The 15,458-nt window shown below is 39.3% G+C and overlaps 1 protein-coding gene across 1 annotated transcript in view; it reads right to left on the bottom strand.

Moving 5' to 3' along the window:
* The window catches only part of LOC117402050 (noelin-2), a 110,828-nt gene extending 95,673 nt beyond the window's left edge, over window positions 1–15,155 (bottom strand). Inside the window, exon 1 of the mRNA XM_059008061.1 lies at window positions 14,548–15,155. Coding sequence (XP_058864044.1) covers window positions 14,548–14,604 — 57 coding nt within the window. The 5' untranslated portion in view covers window positions 14,605–15,155. The remainder of the gene's footprint in view (window positions 1–14,547) is intronic.
* Window positions 15,156–15,458: the final 303 nt, after the last annotated feature.

Raw genomic sequence — 15,458 nt, 5'->3', positions numbered from 1 at the left:
TTCCACCTGTAGTTCTTCCAAGAGAATTATCAATAAAATCTGAATGATAATGTTTCAGTAGGTCTGCGCTGTCTGACGTGACAATGGAAAATGCACAAAGGAAGCACGTCTTAAGTCAGGAATGAAGAATGAGTTTATCTTGCACTGAAATGCGGTTATACACAGAATCACTTGGAAGTTTTTGTCTGCCTTGTAACTGAAGGTTCAAAACATTGAGGGAGCTTGTAATGTCAGCCAAAAATGCCAGATGTATTAGCCAGTCTGGATTCTCCAGTATTTTCTCCTCTTTTCCTTTACTTTCAAGGAAGTCACGAATCAGGAAGAGCAGGCTTAAAAAGCGTTCCAGTCCCCTTCCCCGTGTCAGCCACCTCACTTCTCTGTGCATAACCAGATCGCCATACTCCGCTTCATAAGCTCAACTAATTCCTGAAATTGCAGATGGTTTAATGCTTTTGCAACAACGAAGCATTATTAAAGGGCCAAATTTAGGGGCTTGAGGGGCCGCTGAAAGAAGACCACTGCATTAAACGGTTATCGATTGCCTTGGCTTTTATTTTGTGAGCCTCAAACATTCATGATCGATGAATCACCCCGGTGCTGATTGGAGCCTCAGGTAGTGAGCTAGCTACCCATAGTCCCTTTCTGTACTCAATGAAGGCTCGCACAGCGTAGCTCTCGCAGGGTAGCTCACACAGGGTAGTGCTGCGTGCGCAACTCGTAATTTATGTTGTGCTTCATTCACCCTCGCCGATACCACGTGACGATAAACAGGGTATGGGAGGGGGAGAACACTGAACACAGTGATTACCCTGCGAGAATTAATTGGTGATCCACGGCCAATACCCCACAAACCTTAGGTTTAGGGTTAGGTTATTGTTACGAAACAAACTTCGTTTTAGTACGTAAATTAATCACCCTTATCATGTGATCAGGCTGTAGCATATAATGATGATGTCTGTTACGAATTGCGCACGCAGCACTACCCTGTGTGAGCTACCCTGCAAGAGCTACGCTGTGGGAGGCTTCGTTCTGCAGCACTACCCCTCTCTCTGTTCTTGCCTTTGTCCAGATCACAGTCTACCCAGAATCCCTTTCCTTGTAATTGCTGTTGTCCATATCAGTCTACCCAGAATCCCTTTCCTTGTAATTGCTGTTGTCCATATCAGACTACCCAGAATCCCTTTCCGTGTAATTGCTGTTGTCCATATTAGTCTACCCAGAATCCCTTTCCGTGTAATTGCTGTTGTCCATATTAGTCTACCCAGAATCCCTTTCCTTGTAATTGCTGTTGTCCATATCACAGTTCAAGGTTTCTGCCAGAGTAACGTTGCAGAGAATAATGTTTCACTGAATAAGGAGGTCTCGGTTTATCTTTCAACACACATTGCGTTACCCTGTCCTCACAATCGGCTACACAAGCCACAGACAGTCAGATAAAAGCACAGCACAATATGAGTTAACGTCCGGTATTCAGTGCCAGCTCTAAAATCCATTCAGATTACATTTGCTTTTGATAACATTTCTGATATCACTGCACACTGTTTAACTGCCATGTGCTTACTTACTGAGCGTTCAGCTCTACAGAGCTAGAATGTACAGCTGTGGCCAGACATTTTGCATCACCCTATAGAATTAACTGATTCTGCTTCATAAAGCTGAATGAAACCTGCTGAATAATGTCACGTTAACATATTGAATTACTTACTGCTTTGTAGTTTACAATATCCTAAACAAAAAAAGGGACGCAAATGGAAAAATGTGACATTTCGAAATCTAACATGAAATACCGTACTACTATTATGGCTTCTGGTAGACTTCATTTTGTAGCTTAATTGATTACATGATGTTAAATAAAAGATTTTAAACGATGTTCATGCAGTTTTTTCTTTTAATATTGTGTCTCAATCCTAAAATTCTAGGTGATGCTAAACAGGGGTGCCCAATCCTGGTCCTGGAGGGCCGATGTCCCTCCTGGCTTTTGTTGCAACTGTGCCCTAAATTACTTAATTGGACCAATCAAGCCCTTATTAGAAGCTCAATTGGTCAAATTAATCAATTTAGTGTACAGTTTGAACAATAACCAGGAGGGCATCGGCCCTCGAGGACCAGGACTGGGCACCCCTGATCTAAACCTTTGGCCATAGCTGCACATATAAGGGATGGTTACAAGATGTTGCATGCAATGGGGTACCTTGATTTGAACAAAATGACCCCATAAAGGTGTGCAATCTGGACACAAGAAAGCTGACGCGAAATGGTTACATGCAAAGACAAGACTAACATACTGTGCATATCTATCCATACCACACAACAGACTTAAAACTTAAAATACCCATTCATACACCAGACTTAAAACAAAACTACAGGCATGTCAGACGAGTACTTGGATGGTTTAAAAGAAGATCGACCGCATTTCTTGTGGCTCAAATCCAAAACGATCAATAGGCAGCACATTCCAAGCCATCAAAAATGCATTGCATTTTTTTCAAAACACAATAAATGATCATGCATTTGCATTTGTTGAATGCAAGCTGGCGTGCGTCAAGGCTAAAAAAAAGACATAAGATACAGAGCAAAATCAGGTGCTGATCAAAACCTGGAGCAGCATGAAAAGGGCTGGTCTTCAGACGCAACACTAATACGATTCTTGACATGCAGAGCGCTCATTCTCAATTGCCTTCTGCAAATATGCCACTGCAGTCTACAGAATGCATTACCAGTCTGCAAATATTTGCATTGCTGGGAATCATTTATTTATATATATAAAAAAATAATCAACACTGGGATCTTAACACCGTCTTTATAAGAACTTTCTCTAGGCCTAGGAACATATGAAGACCAGATGAAGATCAGAAAATGGGGACCCTGGTGCGTTTCCAGCTGTCCGTCACACACTGCATGGTGAACACGACAAACTTTTTGGATTGTGCCCCAATCTTCACTAAACCTTTATCATACACCCTTTATAAAAGTTTGCTGCTGTATGTTTTTGCAGTTTCCCTCATTCTTTTCCCATGGTTGTACTCTTCATTTATTATATTTTCCCTTGGTTTGCCATGTTTATCAATATGCTTTACCATACCTAGCTATTCTTTACAAAGCTCGCCTATGCTTTACTATGCTTTCACTGTGCTATATTACACTTTGCTATGCTCTGAGCATGGAACATTGTTATAAGGGACTCCTAGCTTCATTTGTATGTTTGAAATTGCATTTGGCTATAATCCAATCAACTCTGATATTATATTTTATATCAGTATTTGTAACCTCTTGGGTACTGTACGATTTTTATATGACTACGAGGATCCTCTGTATGTGTGTGTAATGATTGTGTGTAAGTAAGGAAAGACTGATTTCAGGACCAGCCTTTGAGCTGTTCTAGATTACTTTGGAGGCTAAAGGAGTTTTAATAAATCAACATGCAATTTACGCCGAGTTGAAACTGCCGTTAAAACATTTGGCCACTGGTGGCGCTGTGTGCTATGCGAAAGTTGGCAAGTGAATGTAGATGTGAAAGGGGTTTTAAGTCATGTCTACATTAGGAACTACAGTAAGGGGTATTTTCAAAGTGATACGTTAACACCTGTTCAGTTTACAAAACTCGAATTTATTTCCGTTATATAAAAACAGCAGTAACTGCTTTGAAAGTGTGGTCTGTGAGCTGCCACCGCACTTAAAATTGGGCAGAACGTCAACATTTTCAACAGGTAAACGCTTCCTGCTTACCACTCACGAACAGCTAAGAACCCAGGCAAAAAACAGAGATAGGAAACATTCCATGGAATTTGTTAGATGTGCTCACAAGTTTGCTTGCTGGCCATGTCGTGAGAAAGGCATACTGTAGCAACATATAAAAAAAATAGATCACTTTTAATATTCATTTCCCCTTTCCCTAGTATCAGATTGTACCATACACCTCTGACAAAAATCAAACAAGTGATCTTTGAAGCACACATTCCCCGTGCCAAGCATGTGAAAGAGACATCACAGGAATCAGCACCAGGAGAAAGTCAGTCACTGTCATAGTGTGTGGAATAACCATCAATGTGTGTAAAAAGCAATGCCGAGTGGTTCACACAGAGGTTTAATTTAAGTGTTAGACTGAGTTTGATCATATGACCCTAAAGTGATTCTGCAGAGGTTATAGACTAAAATGTGACATACATACTGTACTTACACACAACACACCCACACACACACCCACATGTTTGCATTCCTATATTTCTGGGGACTTCTGGGATTTTTATTTACTATTTCGAACTCCAGTCAGACAAAACCCCACACAGGGTAAAAGTCGACAACAAACTAAATATTTTGGCACTTTTTTTTTTTTTTTTTTAAGGCATATTTAGTTCTTAAAAAGGTGTTTTACACGTCCCCACAACGTCCCCGTTTTGTAAACGTTTTTTCAGGAGTTACTATCTTTGTGGGGACATTTTCTCAAATTTTGTCTGCACATTGATAGTAATACCTGCCCCCACACAGACCCACACACACACACACACACACACACACACACACACACACACACACACACACACACACACACAGAGCTCTGGCCAAAAGTTTTGCATCACCCTATACAATTACCTCATTTTTGCTAAAGTCCAATGCAACCTGCTGAACAATGTTATGTTATGTTAACATATTGAATTAGTAGTTTTCCATATACTTAATGAAAAACTGACAAAATTTGAAAAATGTGACATTTCAAAATGTAACATGAAATACTGCTGTACTGCTATTATCATGGTGTCTGCAGCTATCAGCTGAGCAAATGTAAGACCTTTTTAAAACTTTTTAAGACCAAGCTTTAGAAAACGTACGACCCATTTTCACAGCAAACACACCAAATGTAAATACTAAAATTGTGACCAGTTCAAATACCATCTAACGATTATTTATTCAAGCTGTACAAATTGTAAAAGACTCAAACCTTTTGATGATTGTACAATAAGGACAGTACCAATGCAGTGATAATAACAGTTGATGACGAGGGAGTTATTGATCTTTCTTTAATCAATAGAGCAGCAGTTCATTCCAGCTGATCAACAAACAGAACGCAATTATGAATTTTTAAATGACATCAACATCATACGCAGCTTAGCTAACGTTGTTTTCCAGTAGAATGCTGTCTTTCACCAACATTCCACTTAGTTTATTGTTTTTATATATGAATATCTAAAAAAACTACAAATGATAGAACAAAAGTACAAAGGAAGAACATGTTCCTTTTTTTTGCAATCTATGAAATGGTTAAATGGACGTGTTTTATTATCCGGTTTAAAAAATGGTTAAACAATCTAATATAGGTAAAAGTGAAATAAAGTAAATAAGAAACGTAATTTCCTTATGACTAAATACTGCCAGTACATTTTTCTGTTTGAAAAAAACTCAAAAACCAAAATCTTTACCAAGTATTCAACCCTGCAATCCGATAGGTTTGCGCGGAGTCAAGTGACTTCCGCATAGCAACCGGTAGCCTTTGGAAAAAAAAAAACCGTTGTCAAGCTGTGTAACATACGACAGGTGGACATGGCTAATTATGTTGACAACCTACGTGCCCCCAAAAAATAATAGATACAAACTAAAATGAGGTGTTTGGGGTTTAAAGCAATGCCCATACAACCTGAGGGCCAATTTCTGGGTCATAATAATAATAATAATAATAATAATAATAATAATAATAGCTAGGACTTAACCAAAAAAATCGAATGTCTTTATTTTATGAAATCTTACAATTATTATTATTTGTTTATTTAGCAGACGCCTTTATCCAAGGCGACTTACAGAGACTAAGGTGTGTGAACTATGCATCAGCTGCAGAGTCACTTACAACTACGTCTCACCCGAAAGACGAAGCACAAGGAGGTTAAGTGACTTGCTCAGGGTCACACAGTGAGTCAGTGGTTGAGGTGGGATTTGAACCCAGGGACCTCCTGGTTACAAGCCTTTTTCTTTAACCACTCGACCACACAGCCTCCTATGTAGCCTTCATGTAGTCATGGTTGTGGCATCCAACAACCACACAACTTTGGCATTGTATTAAAAAATAGGTGGTAACCACTCTTCTATTAATAAAGAAAACAGCGTCTTTCTGGGTTTGTTTTCAGCGGCTCAGAAGTTGCTATGCGGTTACTATGTGCGTGCACACCAGGGTTGCCAGATTTCTGACAGAAAAATAGCGACCTCGTTCTTCAAAACATGCCCAAACAAGTCTAAAACAGCCGCAACCCATGTTAGAGTATGGGCGTTTATGCAAATTCAAACCAAATGCCCGGATGTCCGCGCAAACCTACACAAAATACATTTTCAAGGATGGGAGGACGTAATTGAGTGAAACGATGTGAGAAATAAATGTACGGGGAAAATTCTAAATGATGCACAGGTAGCCTGTGGACATTCACCGTCTGCTGTTCCCTTTATTACAGTACCAATGGGGGAGCCCACCGAAACGCCTACTCTTGAAAAATACCTGCTGATGACACTTCTGCACGCTGAGCTAACAGGACGACTAGTAAAAGCCTCTGGCTAATGTTGGTCTTGAGAGGTAATTACATAACCAAGGGACAGACTCTCCTAATCCATAAACTCATTAGCAAGGCAGTTCGAAATGGCAAAAACTGATTGCATAACAGTGTGAGTCTGCTGTATACAACGGCACGGATTTAAGAAGCTTCTCAGCAACTGAGAAGGTTGTAAAATCTATTTGCTTACAATACAATACAATACAAATGTTTTTTTTATATAGCACCCTCCCTTCAAACCATGGGACTCCAGACCTATGGTCAAAAGTTTTGCATCACTCTATAGAATCAACAAATTTTGCTTCATGAAGTCGAATGAAACCTGCTGAATAATGTTACATTAACATATTGCATTACATACCGCTTGGTAGTTGTCCATGTACTTCACAAAAAAACGGACACAAATGGAAAAATGTGGCATTTCGAAATCTAACATGAAATACTTTACTGCTATTATGGCTTCCGGTAGACTTTTGCAATATAATTTTGTAGTTCATTTGATTACATGATGTTCAATAAAATACCTAAATTACGTTAATATAGTTTTTGTTTTTTTAAATTCTCAATCCTAAAATTCTAGGTGACGCTTGGCCACAGCGGTGCAACATTAAAAACAAAACAAGAGTGCTCATATGTACAATACACTCCGGCTGTAACAAGTTATATACATTGAAAAAAGTTTTCAATTTAGACAGAAACTAATCCACTGTTTCAACTTGCCTAATGTCAACCGGAATCGAGTGAGGAGCCCAACAGCAATAAACTCTGTCTCCATCTGATTTGCTTACCTCTTATTATCACAAGCAATGTTGTCACTGGCCCCCCTTTTTCTTCTGTTTCTTTGCTTGCATGTTATGCTTCAGTGTGGAATCAACGCCTCCTGGTACCAAATCACATGACAGTGCTGGAAATAAGACTCCCATTGCACAGCAGTATGATCCATTCCTGATTTTACTCTGAGTTTAATAAGACACACCTGAACTTGTTACCTTCACACCGGGGCTGGCCAAGCACATATTAAAAGCTGGAATGGGTGAAACTGCTCTGCAACAGGAGTCTTATTTTCATCCCTGTCTTCAAGACGTTGCAGTTCAAACTCACTACAATCAATGCAAAGTGACCAACAATACCAGAGAGCAGCAGATTATCTATAATTTTGTGTAATCCCCAGCGCAATAAAAGAGGGGGCAGTAATAATGTTACTAAAGCTAGTGCGATTAGGGGTAAGAAAACAGATTTTAAAGTAGCAAGTCGCAAAAAAATACTTCATTTTTCTGTCTTATTTGTAGGGAAGATAGCTTTTGTTTTTCTCAAAACAATGGTGCAAAGTGTAGGCTGGAAGTGCAGACCTTGTTGCAATCAAAAAGAAAAACCGCTCGCTGAAAGCACCTGATCTCCTTGTCGAAGCCTCTCCCAGTGCTTTCAAACTTCGAAGGCAGCCGTGTGAAGAGTGAAGGCTGTATGCATTTGAGCTTCTTGTAGATTTAACCCTGAACCTCATAGTTTTTAAGTCTGACAAGGCTCTAAAAGGCAGTTCAACTTGAAAACAACCTTAAAAAAACACACCCTTAACTTCAGACAGCTAATCATAAAAAAATACAGCACATCCAAAAAGAAGCTTAGTTATAAATGAGACAAATGTTGACACAGTGTGATCAGCATCTTTTCTATCCAGCACAGAGCAGAGTGAGGCTCTTATATATTTCCTGTGCAGGAAACCGCCTAACTCCTGCTCAGAGCAGTAGGGGACATTATACCCACTGCACTGCACATAAAGCACATTAGGAATGAAAACTTCAGCTGTACAATTATCCGAGGTGAAGTGAAATAAGCACCAAAGCTGATGAAATGCCAGAATAATCCCTTTTACAACACAAACCCCCCTTTCACTTTATTACACTGTAAGTAATGCAGATGTAAGCTCGCTAAAGCAATGTCATAACGAGCTTCGGGGTTAGCTATGACTAAAGCAGGTAGGTGCTTCAGGTCGATGTTCTTGGATAATTACTGCTTGAATTTTAACGTGGCCCGCGGTGGGTTTTCCTAATTAATTCAGGAAAGCTTGATGAGAGAGGAAGCATCACCCTTTCAGAAGGTACAAAGAGGAAAAAGAACCACATATTTATTTGCAACATTGGAGTCTCATATTTGATCTCAGAGGGCCTACTGCTGTGTAGGTAAGTTGGGATGCAACTGCTGTGCCGCTTTCCTCTGTCTTGCACTGGAAAGGTCGTTAAAAGCCTACTATACAGTATATCAGGGTGCCCTGCGGTTCTCCCAGTGACGGCACGACCGCGTCACTTCAGGCTGATTAATGCAAGCAGGCGCTTGCGGGTTTGAATCCTGGTCCAGTTGAGTTGATATGTTTGGAAGCCCACAGGGATCTCTGCGCTTTCCTTTACATTCCTACGGGTCAGGGAGGGGGGGAATGGATTCAGCAACATTTACTCAGGGATGGGACTCCTATTGCATAGCAGTTTCACCCATTCCAGGTTTTACTACCAGCTTGATTAGCCATATAGGTAACAAGCTCAGGTGTGTCTTATTAAACTCATAGTGAAACCAGGAGTGGATCAACGGGCAAATGGGAGTCTTATTTCCAGGAATGGTTTGCTATGCATTAGGAGTCTCATTGACATGCCTGTTTACTGGGGAGAGACTAGCCAGGCTGAGTTCAGTGGCAGTCCAGTAGCTTAGTATCTTGGCAGGATAGCTGCCTCCCCGTTAGACGAAGCCAAAGAGCAGGTGGAAGCTGTGGGGGAGGGGAGGTGAACCTATTGGATTGAGGTTCGATATAAATCCTTTCCATTCCGATCACTGGACATATTGTTTATCAAAACATTTTTTCTGGCTCCCCCCAACAGTTCTGCAAATATGAATCTCTCCTGAAACTAATTGGAGTGGTTATTAATGTGTTTGTTATAACACTGATTTAAAAAGAAATAAATAAATAAAAAATTAGCAACCCATAATAAATGGCTCTGTGTCAAAATCACTTATAGATTCCGATACAGAATTGTTTTTGTTTTGCCAAAGCCCCAATTACATTCCATTCTCTGAGACTTTTAACCAGAGAATCTATAAACAACCTGCCCACAGCTTTAAGCTTTAGAGAAACTAAAGAGGATACAAGATAAAAAATAAAAAATAAAACAGAAAGGTTATTAAACACCTCGTTGTGTGTTCCAATTTGGAAAGTGTCCACAGTTCCCAGGAGAGATTTAATTCAGAGATCCCGAGCCTTTTAATCTTCTTAATTCCCAATTCTAACAACTCGCAGCATTAGACAGTGAAACAACCAGTGAAATTTAAGGGATTTTTGCCCTTGCTGAAGAAAAACGATCTCTTGCCAACAGCTGACAGAGTACAGCTGTACAGCTCTGGCTAAAAGTTTTGCATCACCCTACAGAATGAACTCATTTTGCTTCATAAAGTCAAATGAAACCTGCTGAATAATGTTATGTTAACATATTGAATTACATCCCGCTTTGTAGTTTTCCATATACTTCATGAAAAACTGACAAAAATTTAAAAATCTAGCATGAAATACTGTGCTATTATTATGGTTTCCGGTAGACTTTTGCGATATCGTTTTGTAGTTTCTTTGATCACATGATGTATATTAGCTGTATATTATAAGAACATAAGAAGAACATAAGAAAGTTTACAAACAAGAGGAGGCCATTCAGCCCATCTTGCTCGTTTGGTTGTTAGTAGCTTATTGATCCCAGAATCTCATCAAGTAGCTTCTTGAAGGATTCCAGGGTGTCAGCTTCAACAACATTACTGGGGAGTTGGTTCCAGACCCCCACAATTCTCTGTGTAAAAAAAGATTATGGAGGCATGGGCAGAGCAGAGTAAAGCTGGGCACACTTTATTTAAAGGGGAACTTTATTTGTAGCCGTCACAAGGCTGGCTGAGTGGTGACACGTCAGACCCGGAAGAAAACACACAGACAGACGGTGGTGATGAGTGAAACTGAGTGCAATGGCTGCACTCAGTGTTTAATAACCAATAAATAAAAAGGTTGAACAAACAGAAAACAGGACACGGCACTTGCGGCCAAAATAAACAGGTAAACAAAACGAACTAACACACAAAACAAGTGGACGAACATTAACAAGTACCGTGCTGGCACTTTCAGCACGCTGTAGCAGTTGTTATCTAAACTCTAGCTTTTATTTCTCCTTCTCTCTCACCAGTTCTCCACTCACGAACACACAACCCCGAGTGAATGAAACGTGCATCTATTTATACTGTTGTGCTGGGATTCAATTACTAATTAATTATTCACTTGAATCCCAGCACGTGAATTAATTAAGTGTACTCCCGTGACCACACATTACATTTTAACCAGCACATGAAGTGATTTGTGCCATCCTCGTGCCTAAATACAAATCTACATTTTTAAATCACTCGTGTTACACAGACCCATTTATATCCTGTGTACCAATGACTATACACCAACATTTACACACGCAACATACAACATATAACACAAACTACACACAAGGGCCTGGCCACATTGCCACAGTAGCTTATTAACTGTTAACAACCACCTTACAAACATTTTCACAAATGCTGTCCATTTTTGGTTACTAGTTAGTTGGTTTATAGGAACCTGTTTATAAACTAATAAAAAAGGACCACCTAAAAAACATTTGCAATATCATTTAGTAGTTTCTTTGATTACATGGTGTTAAGTAAAATATATAAATTGTGTTCATACAGTTTTTTTGTAGGCAGAATCAGATGCCACGTGTGCTATATGGATTTTAGATTTCAATCTCAATAAAGAAGAATCAAAGTCAGCATGGACTTTTTTTTTTTCTTGGTCTTGAGAAATCACATGAAATTGAGGCCTTTCGCCTTTTTCATAGTTCTTCTAACCTCATCTTTTGTGAGTATGATTGATTCCCCGCCGGCAGACCAAGTTCGACAAGAGACACAAAGCCCAATTCACAACGCTTTCACCCACGAGTTATTTTAAATGCATTATTTGAGGAAAGTTCAAGATGTTCATCAAACACTCCTGGGGTTTTTGTTGTCTTTTTTTTTTTTTTAACAACACTGAGTGAAATCCCTGCAATGGGTTGGACTGGTGTATTCTGGTCAGAGCTGGTGGTTTGCTTGTTTTCAGCTGGTCGTACTGGTTCAGGAGACTTGGGGTTGGTTTAGGAGCTGGTTAAACTGGTCTAAGTGGAAAGAAAAAAATGAAAATCTCTTTACTGTGAAGTGCGAAAGTTAACTGCTTGTTAACTTTCGAGGAAACTCATGCGAGAGATTATTTAATAAAACAGACTAGACAACACTTCTACATTATGATGATCCAAATATAATGTACTTCAGGTGGGACAAAAATCCTTCAGCTGAGGCAGGAGGCTGTGTGGTCCAGTGGTTAAAGAAAAGGGCTTGTAACCATGCGGTCCCCGGTTCAAATCCCACCTCAGCCACTGACTCACTGTGTAACCCTGAGCAAGTCACTTCACCTCCTTGTGCTCTGTCTTTTGGGTGAGACGTAATTGTAAGTGACTCTGCAGCTTATGTATAGTTCACACACCCTAGTCTCTGTAAGTCGCCTTGGATAAAGGCGTCTGCTAAAATAATAAAAGAATAATTAGTTAATACGTTGCCCAGAGTAAACTACCGGGATAGATCATTCAAAAGGTTAATCAATTTAGCAGTATTTCTGCACACTTCTTGTTACCTTATTTTGTATTTATTTACGTATTCTTATTTAACACAGCACTGAAACAGTTTTGATACTGAGATGTAAACGTGTGAAAAAGCACAAATCTGTTCAGAGATATTAAAACAGCAAAAGGTTTAAACATTCAACTACCATGTAAACAATTGATCAGATCAGCGAACACACACTCTCCTTCTGTCGGTTCTTTAAACGCTATTAGGCATAGTCTTAGGGCGCTCCATATAGTCTTGTATCGTTCGAAACAAAAAGCACACCTGAAAATGTGCCTTCTTTAATTGATCAGGGAATAGTTGGGGGAAGGTGACGTTAGCATTTCCATTTCCACAGAAAAATTAACAATTTACTTATATTAAAAAAAATGTTAGTTTTGTTTATGTATTTGAAGAACAAAAGTGTGTTGCAATGAGGGGAAAATGCGACTTATTTCCATTAGGTAAGTAATTTCATTTCACTTGTTTTGCGTTTTCTCGCCGGCTGAGGCCGGGTCTTCGAGGAGGGAACCTTTACAAAAATATAACAGTTGTAGTTGTGAAAACACTGACAATGGTGTACAGTCCCAAAAACCTAAGGAGACGCTATACGGTTGGAATCATTATAAAGAATAAATAATTAGAACGGGCACTCAACAATGGACAGACTTTGGGATTTTCCATTAAATGTTTGTAGAAAAAAAAAACACACGTTATATTCAACAATAACACGAACTTGCATACAGGGTGTGTACAGGCAGAATTGGACTGTAACGCCAAATCACCACCAAATGCAGTACGTCACTACATTTGAATTTGAAAAAATCAGCTTTGGACCATTTAGGAAAACAATCTACGTAGTCAACAGTTAGCAGCTGCAAAAACAGCGAACAATCTACCTCCTTAAATTAATAATGTCTAATCCCCTCTACGAGAGTACCGACACAAAAGTGGTTCACCTTGGAGGGTTCTTTGAACCGCGCAGTGCGTGTTACAAAGCCGGCTGCAATCAAATGTTCCATTTAAAACTAGAGTCTTGTATCCTAATAAAAGCAGCACGACGGACACTGTTCAAACCAAACACGTTACACAGATCGTCCTACGACAGTAGGCGAAATACTACAGACTCGCTCTGTTGCTTATTTCATGCCCTCCAAAAAAGTCCAAAATCCTGTCAAGTCTTGGGCTGCCACCTCAGATGTACAAACAACGGGACCTCTTTTACACGTTTAAACTTTCAGTCTGTGCCCGCCTACTCGTGTAACCCACGATTTAAGTTAATGGGTAAGACTTTTAAAAAATAATTAATTTCACCACCCTACAGTCCAGTGCTGCAGACATGAAGGGGATACGCGTATAGGCGTCTCACACGCGTGGGGCTGCATGTTTTGAACGAGGAAAGAAATTCAAATGTGTTTCCAGCCTATCATCCTCGCTACATACATAATAAATAACCTCAGTACTGTCTTGCTTTTGACTGTGCCTGTCACGGTGGCGTCAGGAAGAGAATATTTTCTTGCCTGAACATAAAATTAATCAAAACCTATTGACTTTTCTACAATGTTGCAGGAACGTTTGACTGGACTCAGGCAGATATCGATCGTGCATCAAATTTGCCAAAAAAAACCCCAACATAATAATAATAATAATAATAATAATAATAATAATAATAATAATAATAATAATAAAGGCACTATATGAATATCAGTACTCTACCACTACTCAGTTCCAAATAGAACCATGTTTTATCAGTTAGAACTACTTCTTAATAAATAAGAGCCATCGTTTGTTTAAGTTCTGTATACACATTAACGATAGCATGCTGCCGTCTGAACATGGTTAGTTTGCCGTGGAGTCCCCATATACTGTATATTGCCCACATGCGTAACCAGATTGTATTGTGGTTTATACAGTGTAAACACCCTCAGAATATCGTATCGCGTTTTGTTACCATCACAAACGGTGTCCTCAAACACCTAGTTACTTCAGCAACACTCACATTAGCAAAGAATGACTGTTCAGGACAGTTAAGTCCAAGTCCCGTCTATGTAAAACGTTTATTTATTTATTTATTTATTTATTTTACCTCTCTTGCCGGCGGTTCTTCTGGATGCGTTCATCGTTGTTATGAAAATATAGTTTTCTGTTTGTTTCTTTCAAAATCAACATTTAAAATCAACCAGTATACGTCTAATAATCTAACAAGAAATAAAAAAGACACTTTCATTTTAACAGCGTTTTAATCTTGTATACGCGGTCAGATTGTTATCTAATAATAATAATAATAATAATAATAATAATAATAATAATAATAATAATAATAATAATAATAATGTCTCACCTCACTTGGTCTGATTCCTAACATCAGCAGTAGGAAGATGGCACTAAATAGATGCATCCTTTAAATACCGGTTCACAAATCACCTTTCGGGTAGTTTCTCTCGGTTTAAACAACCTCTATCGGATCCATTGATCTTGAAGCGGCTTTCTTCATTGTACGTGGAATTTGCACAGGTTTAAGGTCTCAACGCCGGTACAGTCCCTTCGTCTCGAGCCTAGAACACGGACACCGCCGCTGCCACAGTCGCAGAGCAGGATGAGCGTCCTTATCTAGCTCCTGCTTTTTTTGTTGTTGTTAATTTTCTACGTCCTCAGTCCGTCGCCAAAGACCCTAACGGATCATGATTACAAAATAATGCGTCTCTTTTTTTTTTTTTTTTTTTTAAACGCAGTATTTTCTTCTGCTCTGGATTTGTTTTATATAGCAAAAACGACAACGGGATCAAATCAAAGGTAAGATGGGGTTGTTAAAGAAAGTGATCATTGACAGTCGACCGGCGCTGTCTTTGCATAATCTCGCCGCTAGTGGATGCAAATGTAGCAGCGTGGGTTTACTCGGTGCATGAAAAAGCCTGTCTGACCATTTCCAGTTCCCACAGAAGATTAATGTTATCCTCACCTGAGCGTCCCACCGTTTGTTTTCAATAGGAATAATGGAGTCTGCTCGAGTGAAAATCGGCAGTATCGCAGTTACAGGCCAATGAAATACCCCAATGCAAAACTAAAACACTAGCCTATTAATTACAATTATTACCAAATGCAATGGAAATTACAAAGAAGACCACGTCAAAATGGTATTATACGGATTTCCTCTGATCAATATTTGCGCACTATGCATTTTTCATTCGGATGTATGCAGTGATGCACTTGGCGCATAGTATATGCATAGTATATACACACCACTTCTGGTTT

The sequence above is a fragment of the Acipenser ruthenus genome, chromosome 36 (genome assembly GCF_902713425.1).
Source record: "Acipenser ruthenus chromosome 36, fAciRut3.2 maternal haplotype, whole genome shotgun sequence".
NCBI classification, from domain to species: domain Eukaryota; kingdom Metazoa; phylum Chordata; class Actinopteri; order Acipenseriformes; family Acipenseridae; genus Acipenser; species Acipenser ruthenus.
This window is presented reverse-complemented; position numbering and strand designations above follow the sequence as displayed.